Genomic DNA, 14,266 nt, shown 5'->3' on the forward strand with positions numbered 1-14,266 from the left:
GGTGTGGGGTAGATGCATATTATATGTACAAAAAAAACTGTGTATCATATGCACACCAACAAATTGCATATCATATGCACGTGAAAAATGCGTTTTATATGCACATCAAACACGTGCGTATCATATGCATGCCAAAGTCAATTTCTGCGTATAAATACCACGCCAAATACAAACAGAAAATCGTGCTATTGATTCACATTTTCATGAGACTGGGCTCTTAAGTCAATGATCAATGTTCCTTGATAATGTAAATGTTCTTTGCTCTCTCGTTAAATAAAAAGTCAGTCATATAAAAAATATTTTATGACATGACAAACATATCTGGTTCCTGATAGCCATTGACTTCCGTAGTATGGGTAAAAAAAATACAAAATACTATGGAATTTTCAATGGCAACCATTTGGTTGCGACTATTGCTACAACTACTAATAATAATACTAATTCATTAAATAACATGTTTTTGAATTGTACATGTGTCATGTACAGCAATGTTTATTATGTAAATATTTCATGATTTAATAAAACATTAATATATGTGATAACGTATGATTTAATGTGAGCATATATTTATCACATCCACATATTATTTATTATAATGCAATTTAAAAAACTGATTGACATTCCTTATTAAAACCTCTGTAGATCACCTACAAAATTGTCATTAAGCTCTGGAGAACTGTGATTATACATGTTTTAATTATCATGTAAACAGAGTATTCTCAGTTGAAGACTCTTACTGTGGTTGTCACTGCAATGATGATCTTTCACTGTAATCAAAAAATGCATTATTCTTTTTTCCTCCTCTATTTCTGTATCACCATAACCACTTATGTCTCATATGAATCAGACGGGTGGGCTTCTTTGGGATTCTTTGTTTTCTTTGTTCTTGATTGCATGTAATGTTTAGAGTGAAGCAGACATTTTATAATGAGGTCATTGGCAGAAGTCCACATTGATGTTATACACATAACTGGTCAAATCTCGCACCTTTCAATTTCCTTTGAGCAAATTTCTCAATTTTCTTGTTGCTTCCTGCAATTTGCTGCACTCTTTGGGTATCTACTGAGAGTACGGGAACAGTCTGTTCTTTTTTATTTCCTTTTCACTTTCTATTTCTCGCTTCACCATTATACCTTTAGCACATGTGGCGAGGGTCATCAAAGCAGCCTGTGATCGTTTAACCTTGCTGGAATGAGGGCTATGGGAAGGGAAGGATATCATGCAAGAGCAGCTACTAATTTTCAGTTTTCAGAGTCTATGTCTGATTGGAAACGAGAACACCAGAGCTTTCATCCTGGCCCTCTTTCAGAATTGCACCGCACATGGGGGACTTTGGCACATTTCATAAATTACAAACCAATATTTGCTGTCAGATCCACAATAAGCCTTCAGGTCCTGAGTTTTTTTAAGCATTTTATCCACTGCATAAACATAAGACGAAAGTGGAGCAGTGTTCATACCCCCCCAGCATGATTAAAACAATGAGAGTCACTTAATTAAGTTGAGGATTCTCTTTGAAACTCTGCCTCCCTGCCTGTGGGACAAGATGCACCCCTAAATTATTGCATCTCAGATTTTCAGTTTTGAAGCATAATTGTTCAAAAGGTCAATGCAGACAATGCTAGTTTTAAGCTAGATCCATACATGAGTACATGATATAGCAATTAATTAATTTAATTAATACAAACAAATCACTTATATCAATATTTGCTGAGAAAATCCACCAAACAGTAAAGATCACTGTCGTATGTCCTTTGTCTTTATATAACCTATATGTACGTATATTCTGGTCCAAACTGCTTATGATAGCAGGGACACTTACCTTATCTTCAAGGCAACTGTCTGCAAAGAAGTTAGATGACGTCAAGGTTTGCTGGTCAATCATACCACATGTCAGCATGTTACATTGCTCTGAGGCTAATGGACATCCGAGCATCTTTGACGCTCCATTAAGAACAGGGCATCATAACTGATGACAAACACTCCGTTATTATTATTTTTTTATTTACGATCTGATCTCAGCCATAAAAAATTTAAAAAAAAAAGGCACACAGAAAGCAGGCATGCCAGGGGCATATCCTCTTCTGCTCTACACTAGAGGATTCACGTTTAAAATGTCACTTTAAGATTCTTATTTTCTCACTCATTTTTGTTTTCCTACGCATCTTCTGCATTTATATAACTCATAAATGGAGCTCCAAAGAGAAATTGAATGGTGGTGTGCTGAGGGAACTGTTCATGTCAATGTTTTCATAATATTTTACTGTTGTCAGTAAAAAGAAATATTTGGAAATATTGCAATTTGTGCAATAAAAAAAAAAAAATCTATTTGACTGTATTTTAAACTAATTTATTCCTGTGATAGCAAGGCTGAATTTTCAGCACCATTACTCCAGTCTTCAGTGTCACATGATCCTTCAGAATCATTTTAATCTACTGATTTGGTGCTCAAGAAACATTATTAACAATGTTGAAAAACAGTTGTGCTGCCAAATATTTTATATGGGCGTATGCAGATCTGTATCACAACTTGTGTTTCTGGATATGAATTGTTATACACACTGAGATATGGCTGAATACAGACGGAGCGTAGCCTATTGCCGACCCCAGGTGCATGCTGGGGAAAAAAATAATTCTTAACTCGTATGATGGGCAAAGATGAATGGATTTATTTGCACTCGTGCCTTCCTGCGTTATTAGTAATCCTTCATTAGGAAGTCAATGACTTCATCTGTGTTCTCAGAGTTAAAATAAAATCAAAGTGACATGAATAAATCATAGGAAATTTGAAATGGGTAAATAACAAATGCCACCCCTTATGAAAGTGCACATGTCAGCTCTCAGAGACAGTTTGTTTGTCACCAAGCAGAAGACAGCTGTAACAAAGTGTTAGCTGGGACACTTAAGGAATCACGCATACAAACACTCCCACAGGGATGACTTGCTGCATAACATTTATCAGCTCAGGAGACACTTTCTCTCACAATCCTCTTGCCTTAACTGATTGATATGGTCAGAAGTAAACTCAAGGTGTAAATCCCCAGATAAAGGATAGAGATTCAGTCCAGGTAGAGACCTGTCACCTGTCCATAACTGGACAAATGTTGGCTTCTCTGGCAGTATGTGGAGGTTGGAAGGCATCAAGGCACATCTGAATGTTCATACATCATCTGCTCTGTTAAAGTGACCTAGGCGTCAGAGTCACACCTTTTCAATCAAATATTTGTGTGTAGCATGTAAGAAATAATATATAAAAAATGTATATCGCGTAACCTGGCATATATAGCATACATGAAATTACACCGCAGCAGATCTATACAGGTGGAGCTGGGGAAGGTGGAGGGTTTCTGAAACACGCTGCAACTTCTACAGCAAGCAGTAGCCAAGTATTTAAATGTTAAGCAGCGAGCTCATTGGCTGCTGATGCAACTAGAACCACTCGCCTTGTGAACAATGATGTGATTATATCAGTTAGAGTTAGAAACTCTCGGCCTGCGCCATCTAGAGTTTCATGACAGAACTTTGTATATGTTTCCATAATCAGAACAGAAAATGTGAAAAAGGTCTGTCTAGATATCTCACTCCATTGTTCCCTTTAGCACTCTCTCTCTCTATCTCTTTCAGTAATGGCCTCTTTCTTTTGCTTTGGCCTTGTGATTCTAAATGAGCCCTGACATGTTGAGACAGGTAAGGGTATAAGGGAACAGAGTGAAAAAGGCAATTCATTAGGAGAGCAAGCCATTCACAGATGTCATTGGGGCAGCAATGGAGGTAGCTTGCATGAATATGCTTTGCTGTCAGATGGAGTGAAAGAGAAAGATGCAAAGGAGTTGTATATGCTATGTGTAGGTGTGTGTGCTTATGGAAAAATCATTTGATTCCAGCATATGTGACATAGAGATGGTGACAGACCATATATATCACAGTTTGCAAAAATATTAATCAGCACAACTGTTTTTACCATTGATAATAAGAATTGTTTCTTGAGCAGCAAACTAACATATAAGAATAATTTGACTGGAGTAATGGCTACTGAAAATTTAGCTTTGCCATCAAATTAATTTGTTATAAAAATGTGTTCATTACAAATTAAAATACTGAAAATAATGTATTTTTAACACATATTTGTGTGCTATGCATTTATATGCTTATTACAACATTTATTTATTATAGCAAGATAAATAAAAATGAGAGAGTAATGTAAAGAATGACTAAATAATTAGTATAGGCAAAAATTATAAATGGTCAACCTGGGGTACAGAGATACTGACCTTACATTTGACTTTTCTTTTCTATTATAAAACCTTGATGGAAATTAATTTTTTGCCAAAATGGACCTTGTCCCAAGGTATAAGCTATGTTTCATGCTTATTTTTATTTTTCAGAAATTGACCAGGGTGGATGTGGAGACCCTGGAATCTCAGCCTATGGCAAGAGGGAAGGCACAGGCTTCCGACATGGAGACAAGCTATATTTTGAGTGCCTTCCAGCCTTTGAGCTGGTAGGAAAAAAGAACATTACCTGCCAGAAAAATAATCAGTGGTCAGCCAAGAAGCCAAGCTGTGTGTGTAAGTGACAGACCTTACCCAAAATGCATTACTTTCTACACCCACATGATCACACCTGGGAAGATAATGCACCATTATTACTGTCTGGGCACGTCAGAAAGTGAATTTAATGGCAGTGTCTTTAGTACAGTATGTCCCCGCCGAAACTTCCTTGCACCGGCTGAGCCATTAAATCATTAACTATAACTCAAGTTAAAGCCAAAGCGACAGTTCATTTAATGCATTTAGTTCCTTTATTTACTGTATTGGGGTCTTATAATGAAGTTAACAAATTTAACTGAACTGGAGAAAAAAAAGCTTGTTTGAGAAGTAGGAATATAAAGAGACATGTTTGTAAAAATTCAGTCAGTTGATTTTCTTGTTTGCTACCGCTAAGTAAAGAAAGGTTTTTCCTTAAATTAAGTGTCATAACATACAATGTTGTATGGCAGTTGATGCTTGTACAAATTATTTAGATATTATTGTTCTTTCTCTATTATTTGGATTCATGCATAACGTCAATTTGCCCCAGACTGTAGTCATTTGTTACTATAATGGCTACCATCCTATTACATCAATGGAATTGCAGTTGACTTGCAACTTTGTTTTCTGCTATTTTATGACATTATTATTAGCTCAGACAACAAAGTCGTTCATATGAGGTGGAACTGTAACGATTCGTCTTCAGTCCACCACTGAGCTCATTTTCATTCTCCCCATGGCTATTTAGTGATACTTATTGCCCTCTCAGCCTTGTCCCCAAATCCTGAAAATGAGTTAATGCCTGCGGATATTCCCAGCAGATAAACACTCTCTTTCTCTGCAGCATCTTCAGTCTTATTATCTGCTGCAAGATCACAGTATACCTGTACACTGGGGTGTCATGCACCTAATATTTTTATTCACTATTATTTTAGCCACTCACTTGGTGTGCTTTGTGGGATATATGAGTAAGAAAAAAACGTTTATTTTTTTTGTTTTTAATTAATTGTTCTTTTTGAGGGTAGGGCCTGTTTATTTACCAGGGTGAGGGATTCAAGTTCAGTCTTCCATTGGTCAAAAAACATATAGCCCCACCCCAAAGTCACGCCATTGGTTGAGCCAATGTTGCTGTGTCAGGTTCAACAAATGGATAAATGTTTCAATAGATAAATGTTTCCACAAAGCCAGAGTCATTATACTTTTCAGGGGAAATTAACATACGAATGGCTTGCTTCTGATTATCTTGGCACATAATTCTGGGAGCATGTTACCATCAAATTTCCCAAATCACCTTTAGGAGAAACTAGCAATAAAAAAACGTGATGTACACTCTTAAAAATAAAGGTTCTTTAATGGCATCCTTGGTTCCATGAAGAACCTTTAACATCCATAGGAACTTACGTTGCACAAAACGCTCTTTACAATGGAACAAAAGGTGCTTTAGATCATTAAAATGTCATTCACTCTAAGAAAAAAAAAAGGTTATGTTAAGAACTATTGAGGAACCAAAAATGGTTATTCTATGGCATCACTGCAAAAAACAACAACAACAAAAAAAACCTTATGCAACCTTTATTTTTAAGAGTTTAGGCTATATAAGCAAAAAAGTGAACATTTCAGAAAATGTCTGTTGTCAAGGTCTGAGAGGTCTTATAAGTTGCCGTTACAGATGCTGCTATCACACTGTGCACATCCTCCAAGCTGTAATTTTTCCACTCCTGTCTTGCTGCATTGTTTAAGCAACAACAAATGACCTCCCTATGCATTGTGAATTGATTTTAGCTTCAGTGGCAGTTTTAATCTCGAGTTTGCCTCACAGTTTGACGCACGATACCTCCTGTGCTTTAACGGTTGCTTGTTTTATCTCTTTGTCCTTTTCTCAGTTTCGTGTTTCTTCAACTTCACAACTCCGTCTGGGGTCCTGCTATCACCAAACTACCCTCAGGAGTATGGAAACAACATGCACTGCGTGTGGCTGATCATCGCCAAACCCGAGAGCCGCATCAACCTGGCCTTCAACGACCTGAGCATGGAGAAACAGTTTGACTTCCTGTCTATTAAAGACGGCGGCAAGGCAGAATCACCAATTCTGGGCACCTTTTCTGGAGATGTGCTGCCATCACCCATCACTACCAGCGGCCACGTTGCCCGACTGGAGTTTCTGACTGATCATACGTACACAGAACGTGGCTTCAACATCACTTTCACCAGTACGTTTTAAAGACAGCTCTAGATTCATGAGACTTTTTATTTTCTGTGGTAAAAATGAATAATTAATTCAAGTTATTTTGGGCGAACCTGTTCATACTTTTAAGTCTAACGTCACATTGAAGTTAGAGACCAAAAAGTCAATGTATAATAGATAACAATAGCGTTCAGATGTTTTGTCAGTGGTGGCATGCACCAAATTTGAAAAGTTTCTGGGAGTTAAAAAAAGCTCAGAAGTTGTCTTGTTATATGAGACGGATTACATTTTTTTTTAATTTCCCCTCAGGAGAGAATTGTCTGTATTTCACGACTCAATATCTGTCGTCCTTCGGTAATCACTATTCACGGGGCATAGCGCATGGCAGCGGAGTTGATAGATGCTTGAGTATCCATGTGAGGAAGAACAACAAGAGCCACAGATTTAATTAGAATTTATTTCCAAATACATATATAATTAAATAAAGCCACAGTTAATTGAAGCTGTCGGGAGGTGATCCCACATGGTTTGACTCCCCATTTGGCGTGTTTTTTGGGGAGTGGGAGGGATGCTCCAATCATTCATGTTAATTAAGAAGATGACAAACTCCATCGAAGGGCATGTTGGCACATGATGGTGATGGATTGCATGCACAATCGTTGCGTTTGAGACCCTTTTTGAGAACGGAAACGCAATAAGAGCTTTAAACATTTTAGTTTTACATTGAATGTGTCTATGACAGATGACGCTTTTATCCAAAATGATATATTTTGTCAGTTTTCCTGCATTCCCGGGGAATCGAACCCATGACCTTGGCTTTGTTAGTGGTGTGCTGTACCCGGAATGAACAGATTTTCTGGAGGGATTTTGTCTGCTGGTAATACATCTTCTCTGAAGTCCTGTCGATGGGTACTGAGTAGCTCCAAGCTTCCCACTGAAGCAAGAAACTTAGGGTGGCACATAAATCAATATTTTGTTCTAACTAAAATGAATTAGTGTAGTTATACAGCTGAAACGATGAGCCGAAAAGGCTTCAGTTCAGTGGCCATATTGAGAAACTCCCTCTTTAATTTATATGGGGCCTTGTAAAAGTAATTTATTCATGAAAACAAATTATTTTTTTGTTTGTTTCTTTGTTTTTTTACAAAATGCGGACAGGCACTGGACAAAAAAAAAAAATCATATATATTAGGGCTGCACGATAAATCGCATGCGATATTTAACGCGCATCTTATCAGAAAGCCGGTTCTGTAATCAGCGGTAAATCTCCATCACGTGCGGGCTTTCACATTACGATAAATAAAGTGCTGTTGTTGCTGTGTCCAGCTTTTTGGCCTTTTAGGTTGAAGTTACCTTGCAGTTGTCTTCCATGTTTCATATTCTTGCCTCATTGTTTTTTTTGTTTTTTTCGCTGAAGCTTTCCGGCACAACGAGTGTCCTGACCCTGGCGTTCCAGTAAACGGAAAGCGCTTTGGTGAGAGTCTACAGCTTGGCAGCTCCATCTCTTTTCTGTGTGAGGAGGGGTTTATGAAGACCCACGGATCTCAGACCATCTCCTGCATTCTCAAAGATGGAAATGTTGTGTGGGACAATGCTGTGCCGCGTTGTGAAGGTCTGTCCTCTTTCGAATAAATATGCACATTTCATAATTCACAAGTCGGCTTGTAATAAAAACAAAATTATATACTCTAACTCTGTTTGCACTTTACTGAACTTTTAGGAAGTTTGTTCAATTTGTTTTTTCATTAAGTACATTCGGAGAGAGACATAAATGTTGGTGCTTCTGAAATGTCAGTGGAACAAAAAGTCATAATCTTTACTTTCAGAATGTGCTCCAGAAGTATTAACTGCCTGAATTCTTCCAAATGAAAAACGCATCCTCTTTTTTTTTTTTTTTTTGAATAAAATGCACTGCTGTGTACTACAAATCATTTTATGCCATTTATTGAGTAATGCCTTTTATAGATGCCCTTTCAGTACACAGTTAAAGATGAGATCATCCACCTCAGCCATTGAACACATTCTGTTTTTAGATTTTGCATTTTGAATTTGAATACATAATTGGAATTGAATATGTTGTGGATAAAGCTGCAGCCATCCAATACATCCAGAACAAGATGCAACATTTGAAAATGTAACATCAACACTGCAATACTTCAAACCTGCAGGTTCATAAATTTTGTTGTTTGAATTTAGTCAAGACGTCAATCTGTGATGTTTAGATCCTCTCTTGGTCAAATATTTTTATGCTACGCAATTTTGCAAATTTGTCAAAATCTACTTTATTAAATGTTAATATTCAACATGTAAAAATCACAAAAAAAAAGCTTTGGCCTTAAAATTTGGCAACAAAATAATCTTGACATTTTCTCCTGTTCTTTAGCTCCATGTGGTGGAAACTTGAAGGCTTCTAGTGGCATCATTCTGTCCCCTGGCTGGCCTGAGCTTTATAAAGAGGCCCTCAATTGTGAGTGGATCATCGAGGCTCCGCCAGGATATCCTATTAAGATCATCTTTGACAAGTACGTACAAGACTTCGCTTTCTCTTTTCTGAACTGTCATGTTGTTCTTAATAAGCCTCCCGGTTTCATTTTCCCCTCCTATCTTTCATTCTATTGGTTATCATAATTTCATAAATAGGTCACTATAGCGCACTGCAGATGTTCACTGTAGACTTGAAATAAGAGTATCTGGCTATTTATTTCCCAAGCTATCAGAAGGATTTGTTCTGAATCAATGTAAATATCTCTTACCTCTGCTTTTATAGAATGGCTTTATCTACAGTCATATGTGATTGTTGAACATTTATTAAAAATGGACATCAAATGCCCAATTAACTGCTTGGAGAGTTTCCATTTTGCTTTTGTTTTATTTTGTTTGTTTGGTTATGTTTTCTGATCTTGTTTTATTCTTTTTTGTTTTGTTTTGTTTTTCGTTTGTTTTTGTTTTGTTTTGTTTTTCCGTTTGTTTTTGTTTTGTTCTTGATGTGTATTTTATTTAGTTTTCCATTTTTGTTTTGTTTTATCTTTTATTTATGTAGCAGATGCTTTTATCCTTAGTAACTTACAAATCTTAAAGAAACAGCTAATATATATATATATATATATATATATATATAAATGTATGTATATAGGTATATATAAAAAAAAACTTGCTACGCGTAGTGCGTTGGGCTAACCGAGACTTGTCATAGCACTTGCATTTCATTGCTCTTTTGTTGGTTTTGATTGCTTCTATTGTCCTCATTTGTAAGTCACTTTCGATAAGTGTCTGCTAAATGACTAAATGTAAATGTAACAAATGGACAATTCAACAGCAATTTAACAGGCAAGTTATTTATCTTGAGGCACGTTTCAAACATCGTCCAGGGGTGCATTTCCCAAAAGCATGCTCTAGAATGTCATTTTATATAGTAGCAATAAAATGTGTCTTCAATTACATTAATAAAATACCCAAACTCATTAATCAGAAAGGGTGTCCATATACATTTTAGCATATGGCACGAGACAGACTGATGTAGTCTCATCCACTGATTCTCCTGCTACGTAACTGTTGTATGTGATAGAGTTCTTCTTCCACTGGTTCCCGGGGTTTCTTCATTTTCTGTATGTGTACATGTTTAGTATGAATGTTTGCATCTACCATCAATTGTTGTTGGGAAAATTATTTAAAGGTAAGGCTGGAGGGACAGCTGATGTTTTCCATCTGACTGTGAGTACAGAAAGCAGCAGGGCTTTAGTGGGCTGCTGCTGTTGCAGGAAACTCAAACAACACACAGAGTGAGCTGAGCTTTCAGTTTGAATGATGTAGTATTTATTTTCTAGCTGTAAATATGTGATATCCTGCAGGAACACAAGCGAACAAGACTGTGATGAATCCATGTAGCCTCACTTTGTGGTGAAGCTGCCATGCTGATGCATAGCACTGTTCTGATCCACAGATTCCGGACAGAGGTTAACTACGATGTTCTTGAGGTACGAGATGGACGCTATCCTTCTTCCCCTCTGATTGGCAGTTATCAGGGTACACAGGTCCCGCAGTTCCTCATCAGCACCTCCAACTTCCTGTACCTGCTCTTCACCACTGACAAGAGTCACTCGGACATTGGCTTCCGCATCCGATATGAGAGTATGATGATCTACTATTGCATTTATTAGAGTTTTGATCTGAAAAGGGTCATTTTGGTAACATTTATTTCTATAATATATGTATTCTGTAATTCAAAGAATGTTTACCACGGACCTTATTTTACATATAAATGCTTAATTATATACTTGTTTAGAGAATGCACATGGTAAAATATCACAAAATTATTAATTGCATTGTTCAAATAATAAAAGAAGACACGATAAGTGTAATTCATATTCAAAGTCTCCTACAATGCTCAAAATTTAGTCAAAGCATGCTAGTTAGATAAAGCTTGATATTATCTTCTCTCCAATGCATTTCATGGCTGCAATTACAAGGATCTGATAGCACAGATACCTGTGAATACTATCAGCTATGAAGGCATCATTATAAATAATAGTCACACGCTCTTTAATATGCAGTGATTTTAATCAGGTCCTGTAATTATGATATAATAGGATGGTGATTATGTTGTGAGATGATTTCAGTCATGCGCAAACACATGACACAAGCAACTGTACACGCGTTCATACACACGAGGCTGTAGAATTAGCTCTGTCACAGTATTGTGAACTGAAAGAATGGCTTTTATGCTGGGATGACTCATGTTTGTAACCTTTTCTTGTTATTTCTCTATAAATCTCAGTTCATCTTAAATTATTGAGTACATCAACTCGAGCAGAAAGTGCTGTCGAAGACTTGGTATTACTTGCGTCTACAAGAATGATACAACTTTTGAATGATCCAAATAGGCAGAACATTCCATAAATTTGAGATGCACCAATATTAAAAGTCTGACCAACATGGATAAGCTGATAATTATTTTAAGTTATGGCCGATAACTAATTAAAGGACCATATTAAATGCTATTCTGTTTTGTTAGAATAAAGTACAAATAAAACACTAAAAACTAAAATCAGTAATTTTAGATGTGGATTTATAACAATATGATGTACAACATGAAAAATGGATTTTGAGATTTGCAAGAGTGCATGTAACAGTGTCATTAAATTATTGATGTTTTTAAACATTAAGTGAGCATTATATGACACCAAAGGAAATCTAAATGTAAAAACTGGAAATGACCATTCACAATTAAATATATGTAAATACACATTATATATATATATTGTACAACATAATGGATTTTGAGATTTGCAAGAGTGCATGTAACAGTGTCATTAAATTATTGATGTTTTTAAACATTAAGTGAGCATTATATGACACCAAAGGAAATCTAAATGTAAAAACTGGAAATGACCATTCACAAACAATTAAATAACAGAGTGAGCTGAGCTTTCAGTTTGAATGATGTAGTATTTATTTTCTAGCTGTAAATATGTGATATCCTGCAGGAACACAAGCGAACAAGACTGTGATGAATCCATGTAGCCTCACTTTGTGGTGAAGCTGCCATGCTGATGCATAGCACTGTTCTGATCCACAGATTCCGGACAGAGGTTAACTACGATGTTCTTGAGGTACGAGATGGACGCTATCCTTCTTCCCCTCTGATTGGCAGTTATCAGGGTACACAGGTCCCGCAGTTCCTCATCAGCACCTCCAACTTCCTGTACCTGCTCTTCACCACTGACAAGAGTCACTCGGACATTGGCTTCCGCATCCGATATGAGAGTATGATGATCTACTATTGCATTTATTAGAGTTTTGATCTGAAAAGGGTCATTTTGGTAACATTTATTTCTATAATATATGTATTCTGTAATTCAAAGAATGTTTACCACAGACCTTATTTTACATATAAATGCTTAATTATATACTTGTTTAGAGAATGCACATGGTAAAATATCACAAAACTATTAATTGCATTTTTCAAATTAAGAGACATGATAAGTGTGATTCATATTCAAAGTCTCCTACAATGCTCAGAATTTAGTCAAAGCATGCTAGTTAGATAAAGTTGATATTATCTCCAATGCATTTCATGGCTGCAATTACAAGGATCTGATAGCACAGATACCTGTGAATACTATCAGCTATGAAGGCATCATTATAAATAATAGTCACACGCTCTTTAATATGCAGTGATTTTAATCAGGTCCTGTAATTATGATATAATAGGATGGTGATTATGTTGTGAGATGATTTCAGTCATGCGCAAACACATGACACAAGCAACTGTACACGCGTTCATACACACGAGGCTGTAGAATTAGCTCTGTCACAGTATTGTGAACTGAAAGAATGGCTTTTATGCTGGGATGACTCATGTTTGTAACCTTTTCTTGTTATTTCTCTATAAATCTCAGTTCATCTTAAATTATTGAGTACATCAACTCGAGCAGAAAGTGCTGTCGAAGACTTGGTATTACTTGCGTCTACAAGAATGATACAACTTTTGAATGATCCAAATAGGCAGAACATTCCATAAATTTGAGATGCACCAATATTAAAAGTCTGACCAACATGGATAAGCTGATAATTATTTTAAGTTATGGCCGATAACTAATTAAAGGACCATATTAAATGCTATTCTGTTTTGTTAGAATAAAGTACAAATAAAACACTAAAAACTAAAATCAGTAATTTTAGATGTGGATTTATAACAATATGATGTACAACATGAAAAATGGATTTTGAGATTTGCAAGAGTGCATGTAACAGTGTCATTAAATTATTGATGTTTTTAAACATTAAGTGAGCATTATATGACACCAAAGGAAATCTAAATGTAAAAACTGGAAATGACCATTCACAATTAAATATATGTAAATACACATTATATATATATATATATATATATATATATATATATATATATATGTATATGATATAACACTTTAATTTGTACACTAGTAGTGTTAGTAGCATATAAGTTGCCCTGATACCAAGTTTCTAATGCATTTAGAATAAACTTCTGCCCTGAAAATCATTGGTTGTTTTCCACAATAATATTTGTATATTTTCTCTTCAAGCCTTGCAGCTCCAGTCGGACCATTGTGTTGATCCTGGAATCCCAGTCAATGGTCAGCGGCACGGCAATGATTTCTATGTGGGGGCGCTGGTGACGTTCAGTTGTGAACTAGGATACACCCTCAGTGACCACGAGCCCCTTGAGTGTGAGCCTAACTTCCAATGGAGTCGCCCTCTGCCCAGCTGTGATGGTACGGTCCACTCTTTACCTACTAAAATGGTCACCGCCAGGGAAAAGGACACATTAGAGATAGGTCATTTATTCAAGCGACGTAATCGCTCCCAGACTGGAAGGGCCTTTCCGGTTCGAAGCTACCCTTTCCGCTCCCTTCTCCTATTCCACAAGGCTTTGAATATTTAAGGCCATTATTGATTTTTCCCCTTGGGTAATGATAGGAATAATTCGCCTCCATATGTTGATGTCCTTCAAAAGGGCACTTCCTGTAAAGTTTGTTTCAGTAGGATTGCGCTCAGCATTTTGACAAATAGC

The 14,266-nt window shown here is 36.4% G+C and overlaps 1 protein-coding gene across 1 annotated transcript in view; it reads left to right on the forward strand.

Annotated features, from left to right (window-relative positions):
- Positions 1-14,266, forward strand: part of LOC107757197 (CUB and sushi domain-containing protein 2-like) — a gene marked incomplete at its 3' end in the record, with an annotated part of 138,525 nt that overhangs the window by 78,457 nt on the left and 45,802 nt on the right. Inside the window, exons 13-19 of the mRNA XM_016574613.1 lie at positions 4,386-4,568; positions 6,413-6,739; positions 8,132-8,326; positions 9,098-9,236; positions 10,655-10,842; positions 12,253-12,477; positions 13,779-13,967. Coding sequence (XP_016430099.1) covers positions 4,386-4,568; positions 6,413-6,739; positions 8,132-8,326; positions 9,098-9,236; positions 10,655-10,842; positions 12,253-12,477; positions 13,779-13,967 — 1,446 coding nt within the window. The remainder of the gene's footprint in view (positions 1-4,385; positions 4,569-6,412; positions 6,740-8,131; positions 8,327-9,097; positions 9,237-10,654; positions 10,843-12,252; positions 12,478-13,778; positions 13,968-14,266) is intronic.

The sequence above is a fragment of the Sinocyclocheilus rhinocerous genome, unplaced genomic scaffold (genome assembly GCF_001515625.1).
Source record: "Sinocyclocheilus rhinocerous isolate Xijiao unplaced genomic scaffold, SAMN03320098_v1.1 scaffold2037, whole genome shotgun sequence".
Classification (NCBI taxonomy): Eukaryota; Metazoa; Chordata; class Actinopteri; order Cypriniformes; family Cyprinidae; genus Sinocyclocheilus; species Sinocyclocheilus rhinocerous.